General features: G+C 52.2%; 1 protein-coding gene across 1 annotated transcript in view; it reads right to left on the minus strand.

Moving 5' to 3' along the window:
* RNF167 (ring finger protein 167) overlaps positions 1 to 24,805 on the minus strand; it is a 265,889-nt gene that overhangs the window by 8,524 nt on the left and 232,560 nt on the right. Inside the window, exon 9 of the mRNA XM_078669765.1 lies at positions 16,673 to 16,753. Coding sequence (XP_078525891.1) covers positions 16,673 to 16,753 — 81 coding nt within the window. The remainder of the gene's footprint in view (positions 1 to 16,672; positions 16,754 to 24,805) is intronic.

Genomic DNA, 24,805 nt, shown 5'->3' on the forward strand with positions numbered 1-24,805 from the left:
ACTGCAAAACTTTCCTCCTGCTTTTCCAGCTGGAACCCCATCTTAGTCTGGCAATGCTTGTGGGGTGGGATTGAGGAAGTCTGCCGTAGCATCGGCCCCCAGGTTTCAGGACAAACGCCCCAATACTGTGAGAAGGTTCAATCTGCGAGCCTGAGACAAGCTTACTGCCAATAAACCGATCGGAGCTGGCATTGGAAGTCTGGGGAGGGGATAAACCGACCAACTTCAGTCATGGTAGGGACAAGGGGTACTGTGTCCACACAGTGCGGTTCATAGTAGTGTACTCACCTGAGCACGGTTCTGTACAGCACAGGGGGGGGGGGCAGCAAAGTCAGAGCCCAGATCATTCCAACACAATGCTGGGTGCCCGCCTCAGCACGTCTGTGTGCATGCTCCGTGCACTTAGTGACACACCTGAGGGCCCGCGTGTGTGCACACAGCTTTACAGACTAAAAGCAAACTATTGTTATGTTCCATACGGGTACCCCAAACAGGCTCAGGTAGTCACCTAACCTTTCACCTATATTCTCCCCTACCATTACACTACATAATGGTTCTTGGGTCTGACCTTTTACCCAGTTATGGTACTGCTTATAGGACGTAGGGGTTTCCCTGAAAACAAGCCTCATCCACTATGCATGAGGATTCGTGGAAACTCAACAGGACTACCATCTCCTGCATAATAACTATGTATAAGGGTCATTCCTTCTGTCATCCTAGGTCCGACATGACACAGCAATGTAGAACCCCAGAGTGTACCACTTTGGGTATATAAACACCATATCTTGCTGATGTAGTCAGAGGAGAAAAGTACTTCCATGACGACACACTGTCGCGAGACGCGGAGGTTCCTGTACGCAGACACTCCAGCTCGTATTGGTCTGACATCCCTTGCGGGGTGTCCATCTCGAGACAAAGACGGGGTCCCACAGTCTCTCACTTCAGGTAATGGGGTTAACTTTATCCTAGAGGGATTCTTGGCTTCTACACCTACATACATGATAGGTACACTTAGCTAAACGTATGTTAGGGTTGCTTCATAGGGGTACGCATTCATTACTGTCATATTTTTTATACTTGCCTGTATTTATTATTTTAACACGATAGGAGAAATCTCCCGTCCTTTTACTCTCTTAGTGCTTATAATCATTTGTATCTGTTTCTGTCTAATGGTTGTTTGAGCACATCTATTTTACACTAGAATGACGCTGTTTCGATAAATGCTCATTGACAAACGTCCCCACCGTTTATTCGGTGTATCTCTCTGAGACAAATGGGCACGAATGACTGAGCGAAAAGCATCACACTGTTTCCACGATCCTGAGGGATCAGGGCTGTCATGTTCGATAGTTGCCAAGAACTATTCTCTCCTTGGTAAGAGGGGTTTCTAGTGGCACTGTGGGCTAGCTGGTATACAGGCTAACATACTTGATAGGGGTGTCTAGAATCAGTCTGTACACAACCCTGCAGCGTATGTTGTCTAAACGCGCACATCCTATTTAGTTTTATAGGAACTACACAAAACTATAGCTGTTTTAACATGTCCATCATAGTTAAACATTCAAATTATAAATGAACAATAAAGAACAAAGACATACACTACTCAAATAAAACTGCAAAGTTCTGCAGAGGCTATGAATTCTCACATCAAAATGTCAAAATATAAGAAAAAAGCAAGTCCTGTTTGCTGAAACAGGAGTCCAAAGGAAAGCCCCAAACAAGCCTTGACATGAAGAATACGTGGAGAGGAGGCGAGCAAAGTCATAGGGGCCTCCTCTGCGGAACTATCACCAGTCAACGAGGAAGTGTTTGGAGCAGATGTGTCCTTTGTGTAGAGTTCTGACTCCGACATGTTGAAAATGTGTGGGAAGGGCATGTTAGGAAGTTTATTTCGTCAACTCCAGGGCCACCAAAATGTGGCAGCTGAGATGAACCCCTCTAAGAGAGGCTGTGACGCCAAAAGAGGACCGTAAAGGGTTCCTAAAACTGATGTCACTTACAAGAACCATGGTCCCAGCCCTCGCTCCAGTGAAGCAGCCCAGCTGCGGTGTCCACGTCGCCTCCATTTTGTGGCTCTTCACGGGAGCCACCTCTGCTGCCAACATGTACCGCTTGAGCATTATATGGCCCAAAAGAGTTTCTTTCTGACAACTTATGACCAGCGGCGGGGGTTAATAAAGCTATTGACAACAGCAGTTTGATTTACACAGGAGCTAACCTACTTTGTCTCGTTATAATGAGTACCCAAGTGACTAAAGGCAGAAGACGTACGACGGCATTATGCTAGGTCACATTTGGCAGCGTACGCTTTCCTGCAGCAGCTCACCCCATTCAGCGTCAAGCTCACTTTTTGCTTTTACAAATACATGCTACCTGTGTTCCCTACAACATCTTTGACGCTTGGTTTTTTCGAGGCTGGTGGATATCTCTTACCCAGTGGTACTAGAAATATTTTCAGAGTGGGGGTGCTACCGCCAATGTTACTTCCCTGAAGTCACAGGGACTGAAAAATCCCAGTGCTACCCAACGAACAAGCACCGCAAATGAGCCACGAATATGGAGTAGAAGCATAGTAAGGATGTAGTATGAAGCCGGTTGAGCATTTTGGAGCACATTGTCACAAATATCATCAGAGCATGGTGTGGGTGCTTCACACACAGGCCGGTTCCCATTGAATGGTCACTGAATTTACACACACAGTTTTATAAGTAAAACTATGCAGTGCACACACGACAACTGGTTTCAACGAGTAGTTAACATTCGCACACCACCCACTAAAGTGTCTTATTTGTTTTGATCCTATTAAAACCTTTGCTTCCATCACACTTCAGAATTAAAAAGTGGCCTCATTTGTCCATCCTGACTGCTGATGTATTTTGAAGTATTTGTACGGTTCATTTACTGGATTTAAATGTTGTTGAATGTTAGAAACAATGGCATCCAGCAGCCTTTCCTTTCACGACCCCTGTACCCCAGTAGGGCTGTCACAGCCCACTGAACCAAATTCTGTCTTTGCCGTCAAAGAAAGGTAAACACCAAACTCCAGCTTAACCCTTTCGGCGCTGCCCGAATTCTGCGGGAAAATTAATAAGTGGGCGGGATTCGGTCGGCCCCTGGCCGTCCTCAGCACACGCCCACCGTGACGTCGGACAGCCGGGGGCCGTCCTGAGCACGGAAGAGGTTAAAAGAACAAAAAGCAATTTGTCAGAAGACATAACCTGACATTTGACGTCTGCTTTGAGCACAGCTAAAAGTTACCCAAAAAATAATTACATCTATCTTTATTGGTCTTGAACCTCATGAATTCCAACACTGTTATTTTGTGGGTACTCCCGCACCCCCCTACTTCCAGAGCCTAGACTTCTTATCATAGGAAACAAGTCTGAACCCGTCATGGATTCCTTCGGCTCTTGTAGGATACGTTCGGCCTTCCCTACGCGGTGCTCTGACCGCAGTTTCGGCTTTCTTGGTGAATCTACAACCTGGAGAAAAAACGTCAAAATCTTGATTTACCCCCCACCCCAACTACCGTAAGAAATTAGCTGCCTTTCGCTCTTCTTTATTTATTGTCGACGTGTATTTTTATTTACACTTTATGTAAGTCAGGTTCTGGTACTACTGTGTTTACATATCCCACAGTAGCTCATTTACTCTTTTTTTCCCTTTACTTTATATTGTTATGCTCTCCCTATGCACCTCCTGTTACTATCAAGTGCTAACTTGTCTTGAACATGAGTGTAAGCTGTCATGTTCGTTCCCCACCTCGAGGAGAACTGTGCACCTACTCTCCCCACCCTGGAACCCCCCCCCTTTACTACCTCAGTTCTTTAAGTCTACACACGCTTTGTATTTTTATTTACGCTTTATGTACCTTGGTATCTGCTGCTATTTGCTCACATATCCCACTGTGCTTCGCTCACTCTTTTCACAGGAGTTTATCGATTCTATATGTAGCACGTCATGTTCCTCTGTAAAGCGCCTTGATACCTTCGGGTCAAGTTAGTGCTATATAAAATTCAGAAATAAATAAGTATGTGAGGGTGTCTCTGTGGGGTACACCTGCATGGGGGTGCCCCTACAGGCTAGCATGCTGAACCCACCTCTTCTCCAACAGAAAGTCTTACAGGTATTTCATCGGCAAGGGCACAGTCTTTCCTGGTTATTAGTTTGTTGAGCTGTCGCAGGGGTGTGTGCACCGTGTGGCGCGTCCTTGCGGGAGATAGATTAGCGTCCCTTCCCAGGATATCCCACGGAAGATACAATCGATTGACTTAACGTCCCCTTCGTAAGACAAGCCCACAGTGTCCTACACCTTCCCTACAGTCCATGCCTGAAAAAAATGGAGATCTTCTGCTGGGTAACCATGCTCCCTGTCATGGGGCTGAAAGGGGAGAGTTCTCCACATGTTGCGACTTTCCCCATAGCATCGGAGCCACCTTGCAACAGGGAACAAATGCAAACCCCATGTTGTGAACTGTCCGTCTCATCAGGGGGCTGACCATAATTCAATCCCAGGTATCACATGGTCAGTGCGGCACCACTAGCTTTACGTATGGATCACTTCCGCGACAAATCAAAGCGAAGTAGCTGGATACTGCTTGAAAATGCTGGGTGAACCCAAGCCTGCCTCTCCCATTACCCTCAGGAATGCATAAGGATCCATGTAGCCTCAAAGGACTCAGTCTTTAAACTTGGGAAAGAAGCCACATTTTTCTGGGGTGTGCCCCAGAAACTGTCAGTTTTCCAGATCCAATGCTTTTCCCGCATCTAACAATAATAGGATTGCTTGTTCTGGATTCTGTTGACAATGTCTATGATATCCGCACATTTTTTTCGTGCTATTTCCAAAAATGTCGCCCCGCTATGAAGCCTGATAGGCCTGGGTCTATCAGGCCTGCATGATTACCCAGTCTGGCTGGAGGACACTCATGAATTGCTTCACATCCATGTTTAATAACCAGATGGGCGGCGCGAGCTGCAAGGGCTAGGGTCTTTCCCAGGTTTGGGCCGCACCACCACCATTGCGCCCAGCACGGTTTTAGACAACAGTCTTTGTCCCACAAAAGCATTGAAGACCCCGGTCAGAATCAGGGAGAGGGTTCAACAAGACAGTTTAATACAGAATGTGGTGAACCCATGGGGCCCTGGAGATGTACCCGCTTGTAATTTATCTATGCCGGAGATCACCTCCACCGCTGTTATGGGAGGCTCTAGCGTGTTGCCTGTTTATTGGGGTCTCTAGCAGGTATATCTTCCAGCTGTCAATCTACGCTCAGGGGGCTCAGCTCTTGTACTTTAAGACCCCTAGTAGCCAAAGACCCCAGGGGTATCTGACTCGGAGAGCTCCATCTTGCCAGCAGCGTCGCGGACGCCTGCCCTATCCCGGGTCAGGTTTACTTTAAGCTTGGAGGCCAACAGTTGGCCCGCTTGGTACGTCCACTAATGAACTTTTATTTTGTGCTGTGTAGAGTGTATTCCACTTTATCGAAGTCTAGCTCTTGAGTTGTGCTGTAAGCACTCGCTTTACCATGTATTTTTGCACCCGCTCTCATATATGCTTTCAATTTCTGTTCATTGTGCTTCAACTTCAGAGCAAGTTGTCACTGTCTTTATTGAGTACCAACGAGAAGCCATCAGTTGTCCTGTTTGTAGATTTAGAGTTGATTGATGCAGTCTACCAAAGAAAAAAACACTAATCTGACGTCACTTGGTTCAAGGCCTCCTCTGCAGAGACCATCAGCACACCTTGGCTGCCTCATTCCACCCAGAGGCGGCGCTGCAATTCAAAATAGCAAAGAGAAAAACAATCTGATGGTTAAAAAAACCCAAAAAACTTGTCTCTTGTATTTTAACACCTAACTCCCTCAAAAATGGAACAATTTAGGAAAATATATTTAAGGTAAGGAGAGCAAACAGTTAATAATTTTAAAAGGAGGCGTGTCAGAGTTATCCTCAACGCGTTCTATGTCTCCGACAAACTTCAAACCAGGCGATGATGGACTCAAATCCTAAAACCGGAATCTACAAAAGCAGCAGAGTCTGGACTGCTCAACTGTGAACCATTCAGCGGTTATTACCGGTTTCTGGACTGTTCTCGGCTGTTCATCCTTCAGCGGTTATGAAAGGTATTTGTGCGTCTTTGCAGGATCGCTTGCTCTTCGGGTCCTGTAAATGGCTGGACATTTCGCTCTCATCTTGAATGCTTTTCTATTGCATTGTAATTCATAAAGCTCTCTCGATGCCCCACGCGAGACCTGAACGGCTTTTCTCTCCAGTATGTGCCCGCCTCATGAAATTGGGTTAAAAACTAGTAATAACTTTTTGATCCCCCCCAACGTATTTTACATTTTCTGGGCTTTATTTAAATATATACTTTACCGAGTACACCAGTTCAAGATGCGGGCACACCTACAATGACCTACACGACCAGGGACCAATCAATCATTTGTAAAGCGCACTACATACCTCAAGGCGCTGAGGGGGGGGGGGGGGGGGGGGGGGGGGGAAAGGTGGGGGCTGCTACTGATCGAAGAGCCAGATCTTGAGGCGTCTTCTGAAGGCCAGCAGGTCCTGGGTCTGCCGTAGGTCGGTGGGGAGCGTGTTCCAGGTTTTTGCGGCGAGGTAGGGAAAGGATCTGCCGCCGACGGTGGTTTTCCAGATGCGTGGCACTGTGGCGAGGGCGAGGTTGGCAGAGGAGTGACTGCGGGTGGGGGTGTAGAAGCTGAGTCGGTCGTTGAGGTATGCCGGTCCGGTGTTGTGTAAGGCTTTGTGTGCATGGGTGAGGAGTTTGAAGGTGATCCTCTTGTCGACGGGGAGCCAGTGTAGGCCTCTTAGGTTGGGTGCGATGTGGCTGCGTCGGGGGATGTGGAGGATCAGTCGTGCCGAGGCGTTGTGAATGCTATGCAGCTGTCTCAGGAGCTTGGTTGTTGTTCCTGCGTAAAGGGCCTTCCCGTAGTCCAGTCTGCTGGTGACGAGGGCCTTGGTGACTGTTTTCCTTGTGTCGGAGGGGATCCATTTGAAGATCCTGTGGAGCATTCAGAGGGTGTTGAAGCAGGACGCGGAGACATCGTTGACTTACTTGGTCATGGAGAGGGCGGAGTCGAGGAGCGAAGGGTGGGAGGCGGACGCTCTTGGTTCTGCCGGAGAGGAAGGATGTGGTCCAGGCCAGGGCCTTCTCTTGGATTCCGGCGTCATGGAGGCGTGTTGTTAGGGTGCGGTGGCAGACCGTGTCGAAGGCTGCTGATAGGTCCAGGAGGATGAGGGCGACTGTTTCTCCTTTGTCCATGAGGATCCTGATGTCGTCGGTGGCGGTGATGAGGGCGGTCTCGGTGTTGTGGTTGCTGCGGAAGCCGGATTGGGATTGATCCAGGATATTGTTGTCTTCGAGGTAGCGGGTCAGCTGTCTGTTGACAATCTTCTCCGTGACTTTCGCTGGGAAGGGGAGCAATGAGATCGGCCGGAAGTTCTTGAGGTCGCCTTGGGTTTCTTCAGTAGGGCGTTGATCTCGGCGTGCTTCCAGCTCTTCGGGAAGGTTGCTATCTCGAAGGAGATGTTGATTGTTTTCCTGAGGTGTGGTGCGATGGCTATGCAGGCTTTGTTGAAGATGTGATGAGGGCATGGGTCATATGGGGATCCGGACTGGATGGAGTTCATGGTCTTCATGGTGTCTTCGTTGCTGACGTTGGACCAGGTGGTCAGACGGCTGATGCGGGTGGGGGTCGCGGGGGTGGTGGTCTCGGCAGCAGAGGTGGGGGTGTCGGTGTTGAAGCTATTGTGGATGTCGGTGATCTTGCGGTGGAAGAAGGTGGCCAGTGAGTCGCACAGGTCTTTCACGATGTTGAAGAGCTCTTTGCTGTTGTGTGCGTTGTTGTCCAGGCGGTCCTCTTGGCGGTCCTCTTGGCGGTCCTCTTGGCGGTCTTGATGAGTTGGTGGTGTCTGCGGGTGGCGTCCTTGAAGGCGGTGTAGCTGTATGATGTTCGGTCGTGGAGCCAGTTCTTTTCCAGCTTCCGACAAGTGCGCTTGGAGGTCTTCGGTGAACCATGCGGCTTTCTTGTTAGTGCGATTGGTTGCGGAGGTCTTGAGTGGGGCTAGGGCGTCGGCGCAGTTGTAGATCCACTGTTTGAGGTTGATGGTGGCGGTGTCAGGGTCGGTGGGGTCTGCGGGTGGTTCCAGGGCGAGGGCGGTGGTCAGTTGGTCCTCGGTGATCTTGCTCCAGCGGCGACGTGGTAGCTGTTGGGTGTGGTGGTGTGTGGTGGGTCAAGGATGCACTCTTGTTACACCCTCAGCGGCACTAGGGCATACGGGTGCTGAGGCCCAATGTTATCCAAAGGGGGATAGAGGGCCTCCAGTTGGTGGCTGCCGACGAGCAGGCCACAAGGTTGTGGGAGCCAAGCCCCTGGTGTTAGGCTCAGGGCAAAAGGGGATCTTGTTTAGCACAAAAAGTGCACCCACAGCGGCGCAGGAGCAGCTGGGTGCAGGGTGCTGTTTTGGCACCCTGCACCCTGTTGTTTTCAATGGGGATTTTCGGCTTTGGTTTTCAGCTGCAGGCTCGGACCAGGAAGACTTCCGGGAGGAGCCAACAGCTGGGCAGATAAGTTGGAGTGCTCGGGGACGTAGGTGCACCTCAGGTTCTCTTCTCCAGGGTGCAGGGTGGCTGGATGCTGGGGTGTTTTTTGAGGTTGGATTCCACCTTACCGGGCCACTCGCAGTTGGGGAAGGGCTCCGTGCAGAGGCTGAAGGCGACGTCAGGGAGTCCTGGAGGGGTCAACCCACAGTGGACTCTGGAGCGGTGGAGGACCTCGCCTTGACCGGTGGGCAACACGAACTCGGGCCGTATGCCACGTGTGCAGTGGTGGTTCCAGGGGTCGGGTTTCTTTTTTCTCAGCAGGCTCAGAGTCTTTTTTGGGCGTTTCTTGTGAACAGAGCTGCTGTTCACAGTAGATCTGGTCTTTGTTGAAGGCAGTCCGTCCTCCCAGGGGTTCTGGAGGTCGCTGGCTGCAGGACAAGACTATTTCTTTCGCAGGATCTCTAGAAACTGCAGACGGGCCGGTAGGGCTGGGGCCAAGTCAGTTGTTCCCTGCTGTCTCCTCTGCTGGGCGCCTTCTTTCGTCCTTTTTCTTCTTAGGTTGCGGGAATCTGCCTTCTTGGTTCAGGGCTGCCCCCTAAATACTGTATTTAGGGGCTTTTTAGGGGTCTCGAGATCAGTGGCCAATGGGCTACTGACCTTAGGGTGACTACACCCTTGGTGTGCTCACCCCATGTATTGGAGTGGGCACAATCCCTAATCCTGATTGGGGAGTGCCTGCCATCTAAAAGATGGCGGGCACTGAAGAGTAGGCTACACCTCACCTCCCCCACCTGAGGGGTGGAGTTGGCAGAGGTGGGCACACCTTCTGGGCTGGCTAGTTGCACCGCCTGTCTTCCTGCCAAAAAGGAGGCGAGATAGGAAGGGGGACTGCTCCTGATAGCAGGAGAGGCTGGGCGTCGCATTACAAAGGCTGCCTGAGGTTTGAAGCTCCCCTGCCACAGATGGCTCTTCCTGGCCTAGGTGACGTGTGAACTCCTCCACTCAGGAAAGGCTTTGTTTCTGGGCTCAGGGAGCGAAGGCTCCCACCCTAGGGGTCCAGAAACATGTCTGGTGGTGGCAGGCTGGTGTGTACCAGTCTGGAAACCCACCAGAGGCTGGTCGTTTTTCAGGGGGCATCTCTAAGATGCCTTCTGTGCGCATTTTTCATGAATTCCCACACTGGCATTGGTGCAGGTTTAATTTGCTGAGAAGTTTGATACCAAACTTCTCAGTTTTCAGTGCAGCCATTATGGTGCTGTGGAGTTCGTAATGACAGACTCCCAGCACCATATACTCTTGATGGCAGCACTGCACTTACAATGTCTAAGAATGGACTTAGACACTGTAGGGGTACAGGGCTCATGCACCTGCACCTTCACTGGCATAGGGCAGCCAGCTGGAGAGGTGGCTGATCTATGCCAGGGCAGTGGGATGTAGGCATGGCACACAGGGATGTGTGCCATGTCGACTTCACTTTGTTCTGCACCAAAACACGCAGCCTGAAAAGCAGTGTGTGTCAGGGTGTAGGGCCTCTATGGGTGGCACAATAAGTGCTGCAGCCCTTAGAGGCCTTCCCTGGTCACAGTGCCCTGGGTACCTATGGTACTATTTACCAGGGGCTGACCTGTGTCCAGAAATGCCAATTGGGTTAGTTTTGGGGAAAGAACACAGGCCATGGGAACCTGATTGGCAGGGACCCAGGGCACATCAAGTGAAAATGCATCAGTAGTCTGGCCACATTCGGGGGGGTTACTGCAACAGAAACCCACTTTCCAACACCTAACAGGCAGCTCTCTTCCTTAGGGAGTAAAACACCCTCCCTTTCTCCGCCACAGGTCGACCTCTCATCCTGTGTGCTGTGGGACGGTCATTGCACTGTAGTCGCTATGCCTGTCTTTTATCGGATTTCTCGTCCTACTTCAACATCCCTGTGGTGTCTGCAATGGTGCTGAGGCCTTTGTAGAACAACCACAAAGAGCCAGACTCGACCCCCTTCAACAAACGTTAGCAGACAGCCTCCTACACTGACTCAGACAGGCGTCTGGGGTGGGGGTGAGACAGGATGTGGGGGGCTACCTGTCATCCAGGCAGACTGAGTCAAAAGTCAAACTCTTTCATGCTAGGAGACACATTTTAAACTCAACTCCTCCCGCAAAACCCGAAGCACAAATCCAACAAGGGGCTGAATTTGGGAAACGGTCCGTGGTCAGCTTGAAGGGTCTACATTTTGTCTCTTTGGGCTGCACAAATAGAACTGAAGCCTCATTTCCACGTCTCGTTTCTATTCTAATTGTTCATGTGATCCAAACAGGCGCAAAAGAGTTGGCGAGTCGTAGTGAACAGAACATGGGTTGAGAATAGATTATCAAACTGGAGTCTGGTCTTATGATATTTGAGAAACACCTTTTTAAGTCTGGCGTTAGCAGAAGACCTTTCAGTTTTACTAAAATTGTACACAACATTCTTTTAGGGACTTTCAGCCAGCCCTCTTCATCCATTGGTCTGCTGGTGTGTCATTCACATAACTTCCACCCACTGCAGCATACAGCATGGGGGAGGGTCATAGCTCTTCACCCGTTGGTCTGTTGGTGTGTCATTCACATGTCTTCCACCCACTGCAGCATACAGCTTGGGGGGGGTCATAGCTCTTCACCCATTGGTCTGTTGGTGTGTCATTCACATGTCTTCCACCCGCTGCAGCATACAGCATGGGGAGATGTGTCAGCGCTTTTCAACCATTGGTCTGTTGGTGTGTCATTCACATGTCTTCCACCCACTGCAGCATACAGCATGGGGAGATGTGTCAGTATTCTTCATCCATTGGTCGGTTCATGTGTCATTCACATGTCTTCCACCCGCTGCAGCATACAGCACAGAGAGATGTGTCAGCGCTCTTCATCCATTGGTCTGTTGGTGTGTCATTCACATGTCTTCAACCCACTGCAGCATACAGCACAGAGAGATGTGTCAGCATTCTTCACCCATTGGTCTGTTGGTGTGTCATTCACATGTCTTTCACCTACTGCAGCATACAGAATGGTGAGATGTGTCCGCTTTCTTCATCCATTGGTCTGTTCGTGTGTCATTCACGTCTTCCACCCACTGCAGCATACAGCACAGAGAGATGTGTCAACACTCTTCATCCATTGGTCTGTTGGTGTGTCATTCACATGTCTTCCACCCACTGCAGCATACAGCACAGAGAGATGTGTCAACACTCTTCATCCATTGGTCTGTTGGTGTGTCATTCACATGTCTTCCACCCACTGCAGCATACAGCACAGAGAGATATGTCAACACTATTCATCCATTGGTCTGTTGGTGTGTCATTCACACGTCTTCCACCCACTGCAGCATACAGCATGGGGAGATGCGTCAGCATTCTTCATCCATTGGTCTGTTGTCATTCACGTCTTCCACCCACTGCAGCATACAGCACGGGGAGATGCGTCAGCGCTCTTCATCCATTGGTCTGTTGTCATTCACATGTCTTCCACCCACTGCAGCATACAGCATGGGGAGATGCGTCAGCATTCTTCATCCATTGGTCTGTTGTCATTCACGTCTTCCACCCACTGCAGCATACAGCACAGGGAGATGCGTCAGCGCTCTTCATCCATTGGTCTGTTGTCATTCACATGTCTTCCACCCACTGCAGCATACAGCATGGGGAGATGCGTCAGCGCTCTTCATCCATTGGTCTGTTGGTGTGTCATTCACACGTCTTCCACCTACTGCAGCATACAGCATGGGGAGATGTGTCCGCATTCTTCATCCATTGGTCGGTTCATGTGTCATTCACATGTCTTCGACCCACTGCAGCATACAGCATGGGGAGATGTGTCCGCATTCTTCATCCATTGGTCGGTTCATGTGTCATTCACATGTCTTCGACCCACTGCAGCATACAGCATGGGGAGATACGTCGGCGCTCTTCAACAATTGGTTAACTTCACTGAATGTTGGTATTTCACTCATTCACATGGAGCACATCCACACACAAGGTAGTTCCCCTCAGTATCAGACTAAAACAGCAATGTATGATTTGTAACTCAAAAATATTCTTGCTTTTAGCCAAAGTTCAGTTTTTTATATTGCAGAAAGCCCACCAGCTCCTCAAAAATAAAGACTTACAAAAAAACAAACTAAATAGGCATTGACAAAGCAAAAAGCCTGGCAACCAACAGAAGACCTATTGGCTTCCTAAGTTTCCGTCTGAATATGTAAACTAGAATTACAATTTGGCATCCTAAATAGTGCTGACACGTCAGCAGGTGGTAGCAAGCTGTGGGAATTCATCTGCAGTAGTGGGCACCTACAGCCCACCACTACTGGTCTTTCAGCCAAGGCTCTCTGAAAGCAGTTTGCTTGATGGTCAGAGTTTGAGTGGGGTGTAGTTTGCTGAACCCTTCAGTTGTGGCTCTTGTGCAGACGGGACAGAGCAATTCCGGAAGTGACAACATGAGGTGGACAGTTGTCCGCAGGACATGTCCGATGACAGATGCTCAACAGCAGCTGTAGAAGCTGATGCGGGATACCAGCTCCTTGTGCCAGAACCTAACCCAATGGGTGACCTCAAGTTTGAGCGGTCTATGTCAGCCCTGCTCCCTAAACCCATACGCCAATGGGTGGCCCAGAGTATGAGCTGCCTACGTCACCCTACACCCTAAAACCATAGCTCAATGGATGGCCTTGAATCTGAGCTGTCTACGTCAGCCCTGCTCCCTAAACCCATAGCTCAATGGGTGGCCTCAAGTCTGAGCAGCCTACGTCACCCTACACCCTAAACCCATAGCCCAATGGGTGGCCTCGAGTCTGAGCGGTCTTTGGTGGCCATGCACCCTAAACCCAAAGCTCCAATGGGTGGTCTCGAATCTGAGCTGTCTACGTCAGCCCTGCTCCCTAAACCCAAAGCACCAATGGGTGGCTTCGAGTCTGAGCTGTCTCCATCGGCTATGCTCCCTAAACCTCCAATGGGTGGCCCGAGTCCGGGCTGCCTACGTCAGCCCTACACCCTAAACCCAAAGCTCCAATGGGTGGCCTAGAGTCGGAGCTGCCTGCGTCAGCCCTGCACCCTAAACCCAAAGCTCCAATGGGTGGCCTTGAGTCGGAGCTGCCTACATCAGCCTGCACCCTAGACCCTAAGTTCCAACGGGTGGCCTCGAGTCTGAGCTGCACCTGTGAGTGAGCGAGTATAAGAAACGGTTCGGTTCGTGGGATGGAGCGAGTATACAAAACGGTTCAGTGCGTGAGAATGGAGCGAGTATACGAAACAGTTCGGTGCGTGAGAATGGTGGGAGTATGAGAAACGGTTTGGTGCGTGAGATGGAGCCAGTATAGGAAACGGTTTGGTGTGTGACTGTTAGACTTGGCATCTTTTGGTGAGTTCCCCCTAAGTTTTTGCTTTCTGCCCTCCCTGTTTTGACTCTGTTTTTTGCCGGCGTAGTGTTTCTGCACACTTTTCACACTACTGATCAGTGGTAAAGTGCAAGTGCTCCGGTGGTGAAGTAGGTTATGGATTGGTGTTTCCATGATTGGCTGTTTGGTTTTCTTGTCAGCCCCTACTAAAGTGCACTGAGTGCGCCAGGGCCTTGGAACCAAATGCTACGCGTGGGCCTGCAGCACAGATTGTGCCACCCACGTGAGTAGCCCGGAAAAGGTACCTCAGACCTGCCATTGCAGAGTCTGCGCGCAGTTTGTAACTGTCATGTCGACTTGGCCTATGCACACACTGGCCAGTCCCTAACCTTCCCTTTTCTTACATGTCAGGCACCCCTAAGGTAGGCCCAAAGTACCCCTGTGGGCAGGGTGCAGTGTATGTGAAAGGTAGGACATGCCCTGGTGTGTGTGGCATGTCCTGATATTGAATTACAGCTCATTTCGTTTTCCACTATTGCAAGGCTACCTGTTCCCCATAGGACAGAATGGGAAGTTTGTTTATAACATCTTATAAACATAACTGGCATGGGAACTAGGTAGGAAAGCAAAATGTAGTATGCCTGAACTCAGAATCTAATGATGCATCTTTTAGTAAAGGTGATTTTTACATTCTGTGTTCGAAAATACCACTTTTAGGAAGTAGGTATTTTCTTGCTCAGTGTGCCTCTGCAGGAATATGGATTGCCTGTCTGGGTTTTGGACGACAGATGGCTAGGAAGCAAGGGTGGCTCCCAATAGTCTAGGTATGTCAGGAAAGGGCTGAATAGATCTGGACTGAGATGGGGAAGAGGGAGGAGATTTCCTTGCACCTCAAAGGGCCTAGTCTCTCTCTGACAATGCCATCTCCACCCCCTGCAGGGAAATCACACCAGAGAAGGCAGAACTGGTTCTGGCTGGGCACAGACACCCTCTGCCAGAGGATCAAAGGATTTTTGGATATAAATACTGGGGCCCAGACCCCTGAACTATAGAACTCTTTTGGATCAAGAAGACTGCCAAGAAGAAGAGCTGGAGAAGCTGTGAGGAGGGACTACCACTTTGCTGTGTGCTTTGCTATGTTGGCCTGCAGTGGCTGCTTCTGTCTTTGGCAGTGAAAGGACTGGACTGAACTTTCTGCAATCCACTTTTGTGAGTTTCTCCAAGGACTTGAGGTAGAGCTTGCCCCCTGTTCAAGAAGTCTCAGGAACGGCAACGTTTTCAAGTTATTCTGCCATCAGCACTGGGGACTCTGCTTTGTGCTGCGACAGGAGAATAGCAACTCGACGACATCTACGATGCCGCTGCGGACTCCATGTCCTAAAGGCACCGCAGAAGGCACTGCCGAAACGTGACCCTGGTCTCACCGCCGCCGCCACCAAGCCGCTGCTCGCACCGTGACCTGTGGGCACCGCACTCCGCACTGGCCCGCTTCACGCCGAAGCCTGGGCACCGCAGAGAGCACCACCGCAATGCTGCACCGCGACCCTGGTCTCACAGACGCCACCTGCTGATGCCGCCACCGAGCCGTTGCTCGCACTGCGACCTGTGAGCCCCGCACTCTGCACCACCTCGCGGCGACTCGGGCCTCCCGACGCCGCCTCTTCACACAGAAATTGATGCCGCTGCTTGCACCGTGGTTTGAGGGCACTGCTCGTAAAGTTACACGACCTATCGCCCTCATCCCGCACCACAGCCTTGGCCTACTGACGCCGGCACCATCGACTCCCTCTCGTCAGCCGACGACAGCGCTCCAGCAACAACAACGACAACGCTGCTTGCACCATGACCTGCCAGCACCGTGACGAACACCGCCTTCATCTCGCACTGCGACCCAGGTCTCACAGACGACGCCATCTGAAGCCGCCACCGAGCCGCTGTTCGCACCGCGACAAGGGAGCTGCACGCCACATTGCTGCACTTTGCACCGCAGTACCCGACGCAAGCACTCCTGATCCCAACAGAAAGAAGCTCGACCTGCAACGCGATTGACTTCAAGGGCCTCGGCGCCCTGCATCTCTAACCGGTACTATTGGCGGGTCTTCCTGACACCGTAGCTGGTCCGCGGCGCCGCGAGAAGCCTGAACTGTTTGGATTTCTTGTCTCACAATGCCGTGATAGCCCCGGACGGATCTATCAATATCAAATAACTGTTTTTAAAGCGTATTTTGATAACTGTAGATTTTTAAGTACTGTATTGTGGATTCTTCTTGTTTTTGATCTTGTATATAAAAATATTGGATATTTTTCTAAATTGGTGTGGTGTCCTTTTGTAGTGCTTACACTGTATTACTGTTGGTTATGTGCAAATGCTTTACACACTGCCTTAAGATAAGCCTTACTGCTCGTGCCAAGCTACCAAGGGGGTGAGCAGGGGTTATTTTAGGAGTGTAACTCCCTTATCCTGACTAGGAAGAAGGGTCCCTGTTTGAAGAAAGGTGCAAACCCTTGCCAACTAGAGACCCCCATTTCTAACAGTGACAAATTGTGTGAGTATAATAAACGGTTTGGTAGCGTGAGAACGGTGCAAGGGAATTAATCTATGATATATACACACACACCCCCTCTGCTAAGGTGATGCTAAGTGTTTACAAATCACAAATACAGCTCTATATCAGTTTATCCGTTTGGAGAGTACTCATCAATAGTAAACGTGACAGACATGTCCGCCAGCGTCGCCAGAACACTTACCGTGGGAGCAGGGCAGCACGCGGAGCTTGTCGCCTTCTTCGTACTCATCCAAGCAGATGGCGCACACATCATACTCATCACCTGGAGAGACACAAGACAAACACCCTGGTTTAGCATCAGTGAAGCTGACCGTCCAAGGGCCATCAGAGCAGGGGCATCAGAGTGAGCTCACATCCTACGTGTAGGGCATCAGGGGTGGACTGTACACGGCTACAAGAGGGCATTAGCGGCTTCCCTTGCAGACCACAGACTAATCCGAGAGGAACAGGAATATTGTCCTAACCACAAAAGTTTACAGCAGTCCCTGCAAATCCCAATCTGTAGTAATGTTGCAGATGAAATCCCCTTTTGCTCTGTATCTGTAACTGGCCATGTGTTGCCCCCACCCGTAGCCACACGCCCCTCCCTTCGGTTTGTAAACCTCCCATCATATGCAGAGTAACGCAGTACCCAGCATGCACCGCTGTCCCCATTCACGGACTCATTTCTACATTGATAGCGCGTCCAACAATCCTTGGCCACATCCAGCCCTCTTACACCTCCTCTGCCTGCAGTTAATGTCTCCTGCTCTCATCTGATTTGCAAAAAGCCAATACATATTAGAGAATGAATGAACGGGAGTTGTAGGACTGTCCTCACACAGGTGATCATTTCTTGCCAGCAGCAAGGCGCTCAGTCCGTCTTGCTACCTCCAGGGGCGAAGAGGCAAGTCTTTGGGGTTTTCCTTGAGGAAGCCTGTGCTGATGGTGGAGCAGATGCTTGGAAGAAGCCAGCAGCAAGGCTCCAGGACTGAAGTTTTTGAGGGCAGTAAATGGCACCTCTGACAGCTGTCCAGTCAGTGAGGGCTGTGGCATCTTCTCCAGAAGCCCTTTTTGGAGTGGTCGGGCAAAGCTGTGCCTTACAGCCTCATAGGGTGGGTTCAAAAGAAAGAGAAGAATCCAGAACATCCCAGTGGCTCCTCCGATCACAGGCACACGAGGAGGCGCTGCGACTGCTCGCCTGGAGGCACTCTTACCTGCTCTGTCCACCAGGATCTACTCAACCACCGCAGGCATCACTCTTCTGACCAGGATCGAACAATGATTCGCTGATCCAGCACTTTCCAAACCTTCATATCTGCCCACACACTGCCTCTGGAAGTGCGTCCCAGGACTGTCACATGACTCCACTGGAAAGGCTTCCTCCTCTGACGTGAAAAACCACCCCCACCAGCAAACCTTGGATCATGCAAACACTGCTTGCATGCCTTGCATCGCGACACGCAATCTGCTGTGACCACGCTATGGAAATGGACTTGCAAATTTGCGGCAAAGGCAGGCCAGGACCACGGCTTTCATCAAACCCAAGCATCACCATAAGGAATAGGAGACAAACATCTATAGCGCAATGCGTCCTTCTGCGAACCAACCACACACTCCAATCACAACTCAAGCAGCTCAGGCGGTAGGAAGGTAAGGCGTGCACCCCAGCACTGGCTCCTGCGTTACTGATCCCAGATTATCAGCTTTGCATGAACTCTTGAGTAAGGTTCCCAGCATGTTCTATCACCCACCAAATGTCTGGAAAAATGGGGCCAAAATTGATTCTTAATGCACATTTCTTTTAATATACTTAACTGCAATTCCTAGGTTATAGGAACAGTTTTGGATAAAACAGAGGTCTCCAACCTGTTGTGTAGTAAGAGCTCTGTCCGTGCAATGAAAATCTCCTCAAGTCACTAATATTATTAGAGTTTTAATAGTGACCACATGAGACAAGATTCCTTCAATGGCCACCGCATGCAGGGATCGGCTCAGGGCACAGACAGGGGGGCCAGAAGAAATGTCCAAAGATGCCAAGTCAACGTGGGGTGGCTCCAGAATGGAAATACAGAACCGCCAGCGCGGCAGGGCCTGCTGAACAATATTAGGAATAATAATAAAATAAAATAAATGGAAAATAATCAAAGAGTCCCCTGCCGCTCCGCTCCGCCTGACGGCCGGCTCGCTGGGCCGGAGGGGGATGGGCCATCAGGGCAAGGCTCCACACCCAATCCAAAGGCTGCTCTTGTAGCATGAGAGCAGCACCAGGATTGGTCAGAGCGGCCTCGTTTGAACTGGAGCCTGCAGCATTTCTCCAACCCGGCTGAGTCACACAGCCGAGCTGGAGAAACACAAGTGCACGTGTGGTTGGCTGGCATAGTACGGCGGGCCAAACACACAGGCGCATTTATAAGTGCACACTACTCCACCCGGACATGCCCAGCCCGCCCTATACTTATTGCAGGGCTCAAACAGACAGCATAAAAAAAATGATAACATTGTGTTATCATTTTATCATCTGTGGGCGCGGGCGGTGGGCGGCAATCCTCCGCCATTACTGAGGAGCCGCCCTGCCACTAATAGTGTAAAAAATTGTACCTCAGCCATTACTTCTATAAGACAGCAGTTTAGCCCCACCTCTCCATAGCTTGCCGGCCGTGGCTATGCCTGCGGCCGGCAGGCCCGCCGGGGCTGGCCCTGCCGCCAGCAGGCCCGCCGGGGCTGGCCCTGCCGCCAGCAGGCCCGCCGGGGCTGGCCCTGCCGCCAGCAGGCCCGCCGGGGCTGGCCCTGCCGCCAGCAGGCCCGCCGGGGCTGGCCCTGCCGCCAGCAGGCCCGCCGGGGCTGGCCCTGCCGCCAGCAGGCCCGCCGGGGCTGGCCCTGCCGCCAGCAGGCCCGCCGCGGCTGGCCCTGCCGCCAGCAGGCCCGCCGCGGCTGGCCCTGCCGCCAGCAGGCCCGCCGGGGCTGGCCCTGCCGCCAGCAGGCTCGCCGGGGCTGGCCCTGCCGCCAGCAGGCCCGCCGGGGCTGGCCCTGCCGCCAGCAGGCCCGCCGGGGCTGGCCCTGCCGGCAGCAGGCCCGCCGGGGCTGGCCCTGCAGGCAGCAGGCCCGCCGGGGCTGGCCCTGCAGGCAGCAGGCCCGCCGGGGCTGGCCCTGCAGGCAGCAGGCCCGCCGGGGCTGGCCCTGCAGGCAGCAGGCCCGCCGGGGCTGGCCCTGCAGCCAGCAGGCCCGCCGGGGCTGGCCCTGCAGCCAGCAGGCTCGCCGGGGCTGGCCCTGCAGCCAGCAGGCTCGCCGGGGCTGGCCCTGCAGCCAGCAGGCTCGCCGGGGCTGGCCCTGCAGCCAGCAGGCTCGCCGGGGCTGGCCCTGCACTCGCGGCGGCTGGCCCTGCACTCGCGGCGGCTGGCCCTGCAGCCAGCAGGCTCCCGCGGCTGGCCCTGCAGCCAGCAGGCTCCCGCGGCTGGCCCTGCAGCCAGCAGGCTCCCGCGGCTGGCCCTGCAGCCAGCAGGCTCCCGCGGCTGGCCCTGCAGCCAGCAGGCTCCCGCGGCTGGCCCTGCAGCCAGCAGGCTCCCGCGGCTGGCCCTGCAGCCAGCAGGCTCCCGCGGCTGGCCCTGCAGCCAGCAGGCTCCCGCGGCTGGCCCTGCAGCCAGCAGGCTCCCGCGGCTGGCCCTGCAGCCAGCAGGCTCCCGCGCTTGGCCCTGCAGCCAGCAGGCTCCCGCGGCTGGCCCTGCAGCCAGCAGGCTCCCGCGGCTGGCCCTGCAGCCAGCAGGCTCCCGCGGCTGGCCCTGCAGCCAGCAGGCTCCCGCGGCTGGCCCTGCAGCCAGCTCTCCCTGCAGCAGGCTCCTTGCAGGGCCCAAGCTCTCCCTGCAGCACCCCAGCTCTCCCTGCAACAGGCTCCTTGCAGCGCCCCTGCTCTCCTGCAGCAGGCTCCTGCAGCTCTACCTGCAGTGCACCAGCTCTCCTGCACCAGCTGTCCTGCAGCTGGTTCCTGCAGCAAATCTCCTTGCAGCTCTCCGTGCAGCAGGCTCCTCTCTGCGCTCCCGCTCTCCCTGCAGAAGGCTCCCTGCAGCTGGTTCCTGCAGCAGGCTCCTGTAGCTCTCAAACAGCTCGTCCTGCATCTCTCCTGCAGCTGGTTCCTGCAGCAAGGCTCCTGCAGCTCTCAGTGCAGCAGTCTCCTTGCAGCACCACAGTTCTCCCTGTAACATGAGCCTTGCAGCGCCCCTGCTCTCCTGCAGCAAGGCTCCTTGTAGCTCTCCCTGCAGCTGGTTCCTGCAGCAGGCTCCTGCAGCTCTCATTGCAGCAGGCTCCTCTCTGTGCTCTCGCTCTCCCTGCAGAAGGCTCCTTGCAGCTCTCACTGCAGCTGGTTCCTGCAGCTCTCAAACAGCTCGTCCTGCAGCTCTCATTGCAGCTCTCGTTGCAGCTCGTCCTGCAGCTCTCCCTGCAGCTCTCATTGCAGCTCGTCCTGCAGCGCTCCCTGCAGCTCTCATTGCAGCTCGTCCTGCAGCTCTCCCTGCAGCTCTCATTGCAGCTCGTCCTGCAGCTCTCCCTGCAGCTCTCCCTGCAGCTCTCGTTGCAGCTCGTCCTGCAGCTCGTCCTGCAGCTCTCCCTGCAGCTCTCATTGCAGCTCGTCCTGCAGCTCTCCCTGCAGCTCTCGTTGCAGCTCGTCCTGCAGCTCTCCCTGCAGCTCTCGTTGCAGCTCGTCCTGCAGCTCTCGTTGCAGCTCGTCCTGCAGCTCGTCCTGCAGCTCTCCCTGCAGCTCTCAAACAGCTCGTCCTGCAGCTCTCCCTGCAGCTCTCAAACAGCTCGTCCTGCAGCTCTCCCTGCAGCTCTCAAACAGCTCGTCCTGCAGCTCTCCCTGCAGCTCTCAAACAGCTCGTCCTGCAGCTCTCCCTGCAGCTCTCAAACAGCTCGTCCTGCAGCTCTCCCTGCAGCAGGCTCCTGCAGCTCTCAAACAGCTCGTCCTGCAGCTCTCTCTGCAGCTGGCTCCTGCAGCTCTCAAACAGCTCGTCCTGCAGCTCTCCCTGCAGCAGGCTCCTGCAGCTCTCAAACAGCTCGTCCTGCAGCTCTCTCTGCAGCAGGCTCCTGCAGCTCTCAAACAGCTCGTCCTGCAGCTCTCTCTGCAGCAGGCTCCTGCAGCTCTCAAACAGCTCGTCCTGCAGCTCTCCCTGCAGCAGGCTCCTGCAGCTCTCAAACAGCTCGTCCTGCAGCTCTCTCTGCAGCTGGCTCCTGCAGCTCTCAAACAGCTCGTCCTGCAGCTCTCCCTGCAGCAGGCTCCTGCAGCTCTCAAACAGCTCGTCCTGCAGCTCTCTCTGCAGCAGGCTCCTGCAGCTCTCAAACAGCTCGTCCTGCAGCTCTCTCTGCAGCAGGCTCCTGCAGCTCTCAAACAGCTCGTCCTGCAGCTCTCCCTGCTGCTGGCTCCTGTGGGACGGTTCCAGCCGGGCCACATTCCTCGCACTCGGGGAGGCGCCGCAGCCCGCAGGGGGTGAGCTCAGCCCCGCAGCATTCCTCTCACACCTCGTCCCATCCTTCCAGGGTGGGTGCGGGGCTGACACGCAAACCAAACGAGGAGGAAGGCCTTCCTAGCGCCTTACAGACCCCAGCGTGCGGCGAGGCGCTGTAAGGCGTGCGGCACGGGCTGTAGGCGCGGCGCTCTCCATCTGAAAGGGGTAGGGTGACCAGAATATTAAAGCCAACAAGCATTTGCAATGCAATAGGTCTCGCATTAGGAAAGTTTGAGCTATTGGTATTCTAAATGGGCAATTTTTTTTTTCTGTGTTGGTTTTGAAAATAGCGAAATTAATAGCATTGTTATTCACAATGCCAATACTTTTAACTTTCGCAAATGTGACACCTATAGCATTTGTAATGCATATGTGTTGTATTTACGTGACTTAGATGTATTGATATTACAAATAATGGCTTATAATTTTTTTAAATAATTAATACTTAAATAAAAGTTATTGTAATTTATAATGGCAATAGCTTAAACTTTTGTAAATAACTTTTGTGAAGATTATGTTCAGTGTATTTTATTGTGACGAAAATCCAAGAACAGAAGTGAAATATTAACATCTTTTTGTGACATTTGTAATAAAGCTTGAAACATTGAGAGAACATATTTGAACCAGTTGTTGTTGAACGGTTGCACAGATTGATGCTGTGATGGCGCTGAGTGATGTGGTGGCGACGAGTGATGCTGTGGCGTTCAGTGATGCGGTGGTAGCGCATAGTGATGTTGTGGTGGCCCTGAGTGATGCTGTGCTGATGCGATAGAGTGTAATTATGTGGTGTGTAACTATGTGGCACGGAGTGGTATTTGGAGTGTATGTTGCATTGAGTGCAGTGTAATTATGTGGTGTGTAACTATGTGGCACGGAGTGGTATTTGGAGTGTATGTTGCATTGAGCGCAGTGTAAATATGTAGCATATACTTATGTGGCACTGAGTGGTATTTGGAGTGTATGTGAGCGCTGCGAGGCCTCCGGGTAGTTACGCGCTATAGAAATGTAATTTTTCATTTCATTTCATTTCATTATGTCGCATTGAGTGCAGTGTAATTATGTGGCGTGTAATTATGTGGCGTGTAATTACGTGGCACTGAGTGGTATTTGGAGTGTATGTTGCGTTGAGAGTAGTGTAAATATGTAGCATATAATTATGTAGAAATGAGTGGTATTGTCTGGAGTGTATGTTGTATTCAGTAGAGTGTAATTATGTGGCGTGTAATTATGCGGCACTGAGTGGTATTGTTTGGAGTGTATGTTGCATTGAGTGCAGTGTAATTATGTGGCATGTAATTATGTGGCACTGAGTGGTATTTGGAGTGTATGTTGCATTGAGTGCAGTGTAATTATGTGGCGTGTAATTATGAGGCACTGAGTGGTATTTGGAGTGTATGTAGCATTGAGCACAGTGTAAAGTGTAAATATGTAGCATATAATTATGTGGAGCTGAGTGGTATTGTCTGGAGTGTATGTTGCATTGAGTGCAGTGTAATTATGTAGCATATAATTATGTGGCACTGAGTGGTATTGTGTGGAGTGTGCGTTGCATTCAGTAAAGTGTAATTATGTGTGTATTAAAAGCGGACTTTTTTTTCCAGTGCAGACTCGATTCTTTTTTACAATCTGAACATGCCGGGTCGCTGCACTTTTCAAAAGTAGAGGACATGATTGTCTCTTCTACAGAGGGACTGCTGTGTGAGCCTACAATTTGCCACTAAAATGGTGTGATACCATATTTTTTGTGGCATTGTCGCCTCATGTTTCTGAACAAGCATTGTCAAAGCGAATAGTTCTGGTGGTGGTTGCCAGCCTTTTGGTTTGGTCGGTGCTAATTTTGTCATGGTTTTTGCAAAACCGTGTTGGAGAAGCTGCTGAGCCCTCCACAATTAAAAAAAATTTATGTATTCTTGTGTAACGTAAATGGTGTTCATATAAAGCGCTCCAATACCTTTGAGTCGAGTTTGCGCTATATAAAACTGCAACAAAAAAAAACATGTGGGGGGAGGAGCCAAGATGGCGATCAGCACGGACGTGTAAGCTCCCGGCTCCGTGTACCTTTGAGCCCCGCACGACGATCCTGAGCACGATTTCGGCATTGAATGGCAGCGGGGTGAAGGTGAATGCGCGCAGAGGCTGAATGCGCGATTCCGGTGTCTCCTCCGGCCTCGCAGACTGACATTTTGGTGGAGTTCACCGATTGCCTTGTACGACCCTGAGCCGAGCCCTAGACTGCTAAACATGGCCGGGCACTGACTCATCGGCGGCGGCCGGCAGGACCTGGGCGGAGTCGGCCCACCGGGAAGCAGCAACTCCGGAGCGGTCCTCTCTGTGGGTGCCCGGCTGTCGCTTGGGGCGGCTGGAGTACGTCCTTGGCGGGGTGGCTCGGTGGCACTGATCTTGGCTGCGGAGTTCGATGGGTGAGCCTTTTGGCTTTGTTTACTACCCTGCCCGGTTATCCTTGGCCGCTCCCGTACTTAAGCCGGTGGTTGCGATAGAAAGGAGATGGCCACTGCCACTGATTGCTTTTTGGGTTCACATTTTGTAAGCCCTTGATACTCCTGCAACAGTCTGCCCGAACCGGTCTTCCCCCGCCCAGCCTTTGTTCTCCTGTTCAGCTGGTAACGCCCGACGGGTGCCTGTATGAGATGGAGTATTGCACCTTGTCCGCTGAAGTGATGGGTGAGGGCGAGTGTGAGGCGCTGAGTGGCTCTTCGATGTGGGGGCCCCAGCCTGTGCTGTCTGGCCGCGACGTCCTTGCCGCTCTGGATGACTTTCAGTCTGCTTGGAGAGATGGCTACCGGGCGCTTGGTGAAAGGCTTGACGATATTTCGATCACA

This window comes from Lissotriton helveticus, chromosome 12 (assembly GCF_964261635.1).
Source record: "Lissotriton helveticus chromosome 12, aLisHel1.1, whole genome shotgun sequence".
NCBI lineage: Eukaryota > Metazoa > Chordata > Amphibia > Caudata > Salamandridae > Lissotriton > Lissotriton helveticus.